At 40.2% G+C, this 2,569-nt stretch overlaps 1 protein-coding gene across 1 annotated transcript; it reads right to left on the bottom strand.

The window, feature by feature from the left end:
- Nucleotides 1-1,133: 1,133 nt before the first annotated feature.
- LOC308093568 (uncharacterized protein) lies at nucleotides 1,134-2,079 on the bottom strand (the record flags this gene model as incomplete). Its single annotated transcript, XM_080439901.1, has 2 exons — nucleotides 1,134-1,712; nucleotides 1,893-2,079. The coding sequence occupies 2 exons, from the start codon at nucleotides 2,077-2,079 to the stop codon at nucleotides 1,243-1,245; spliced, it is 657 nt and encodes a 218-aa protein (XP_080296027.1). The 3' UTR covers nucleotides 1,134-1,242.
- Nucleotides 2,080-2,569: the final 490 nt, after the last annotated feature.

Here is a 2,569-nt window from a genome sequence, read left to right as displayed (position 1 = left end):
TTCTTGTAGTCGAAAAAAGCCCAAGAAGAACTTGGTGTGGTGTGGAAGCAGGGGCAGGAGGGGAGAGATGGGGCTTCAAGGTTCAAGGTCATTTTATTGTTTTAAATGTCTTGGAGACATTTGCACACAATACAATACAGTACAACACAAAACCAATAAGACACACAGTGACACATCACATTCAACAAGCAACAAGCACCCAAAATGGCCAAATCCAATTAACCACTTAAACCAGGGATATTCTATGGCATTGGTTCTCTAAGTGGGGTCCTTGGGGAGGTTCCAGGGGGATCCAAGAAAAATGTGTTAATATAGCAATAATAATTTTAACCACTTTATCTGCTATTCAAAAATAGCAGTTATACAAGCTCACAGCAGTCACTTTTTTGCTGCGCTTTAAGCTTAACAATATTATCTCGATAATCATCACAATATGCTGATAAGATTGCAATAATACTGGAATCACTTGAACTTTCATGTTGCTAAGAAATATCTATTGCATAGGACATAAATTGTAGCTAAATTCTTGTTTTTATGATCATTTTAGTACAAAACAAGACAGATTAAGGTGCAGTAAATCATTGGTTCTCATGTATTAATAGTATCAGCACTCATAGCACTCATTTTAACCAATCTTCATCCATATTTTATATGTTGGCTATTTAAAAATAGCAGACCGTTTGTACACCATAAAAAAGAAAATGCACTCTCAGCTCAACAAACATCGTTGTTTTTCCAAAATACACAATAATATCTCCTCTCCCACCGACGTCAGCTATTCATTTGTCGACAGCCGTAGAGACTCTATTTGACACATTTTAGGTCAAAGACAAGTATCCAAAGACCCCCCAAATGTCAAGGTCTAGTTCTCTATGGTTCCCCAATCCCCACCACCATGACAAACAACACGTACTACTTCTGGATCTATGACCGTCTGTTTGACTTACTTCCAAAGTCCACGTGTAACACACATGCGCGACAACAGATTCAGGCACTGATGTTGACTTTAGTCGCCTCAGCCTGACAGAGAGTGATTGGCAGTGGTGGAAAAAGGACTCAAATGTTTACTTAAGTAAAAGTATCTACAAAGAAACTACAATGTAAAGTTTTCAAATAATTGTAGAGGAGTAAAAGTACAATATTTGTAAAGTAAAAGTAAAAGTATTGAAAATTGGAAATACTCCAGTAAAGTAACAATACCTCAAAATTGTTCTTAAGTACAGTACTAGAGTAAAGCTGGAGCTAATGGCCTTTGAAAAGGACCGTTTTTGTGAGCTTCTGTCTCACGTTGCCACTCTGTAAGCTCAGAGTAGTAATTTTTGCAATGTGGTGGAGCCTAAGCTTGAAAAACAGGGACACAACTAATGTCAACAGTGTATGGTGGTGACTGTCAATGCCATACTGTGTGTCGACAATGTGCTCCCCGAGCAAAAACACATCCTCTGAACCCATCCTCTTCCGAACAATGTAGAGGACCTCTAGCAGTTTGATGGGCTGTGAACGTCTGGAATCTGCCGATGACTGGCGAATGACCCACTCTGCTGCCCTGACGACCTTCACCGTGCCTTCAGACGGAATCACCAGGCCTCCATTGTTTCTTAGAGTCAGCAGGTGGTAGCTCTTGTCCTTACTGGCAGATGCAGCGTCCGTCACCAGGCTGTCACGGCAGACATCACAGGACAGTTTCTTCAACGTCCGTCGCACAACAAATCCTGAAATTAGAGGTAGACCGATTAATAATATAATAATTAATAAGCATTGGGATAGAACTTCCGACTGTGAATATTTATTTTTGTGGACTATCGTTGATTAATTGGCCATCGTTCTCACCCCAGATTTTGACTATTGGCACAATCGGTTATAAGCTATATCAACTATCGGTCAACCTCTACCTGAAATGTACACGAGAGCGTTGTCCACAAGACCATCGAAGCGGGTGGGAAGGTAGCTGTGATCATGTACAAGGGCAGGAATGTCAGCAAACGGGGATGGAAGATCTTCTCCTTCTACAGAGGACATATCTACAGCTGACAGGTTTGTAGACGTGTCGATGTGGTAGGACTGGGCAGCAGAGGACATGGCTACAGCTGGTAGGGACTCTGTGTCATCACATTGCCTTTGCTGCTTGGTTTCACAACCCCACACCGGGCCATCAGCTTCCGGAAGATGTATTTGAACTGGCTGGCATTAGGGTTGTTATTCCAGCCACCTTAAAATAAACACGATATATGAGTATATGACACAGATATTTCAATATAGTTTTATGCTTAAAAAGAAAAGTCAAGTTTGAAATAGCCACGCCTGAATTATATATTTTTCCACATAATTAAGTTGAATGACATCATCATACAGTTCGGAGTCAGACTGTATCACAGTGGTGACACATTCTGCAAACAGATAGACAAACAAACAGACTTTTTTCATAATACTCTAAATGGTTTCTGTGACACTTCTAGATACTGTATCTAGAAGTGCATTTAACCACATTTTAACACAAAGAAAATAAAAAACATTTGGACCAACAAACTGAAAAGAATACGAGCATTTGCTGACACTTTGTGTCACTTAG

This window comes from Gymnoscopelus braueri, assembly GCF_963280865.1.
Source record: "Gymnoscopelus braueri genome assembly, chromosome: 10".
NCBI lineage: Eukaryota > Metazoa > Chordata > Actinopteri > Myctophiformes > Myctophidae > Gymnoscopelus > Gymnoscopelus braueri.
The sequence above is the reverse complement of the archived record's forward strand: the minus strand, read 5'-3'. Positions and strand labels throughout refer to the sequence as shown.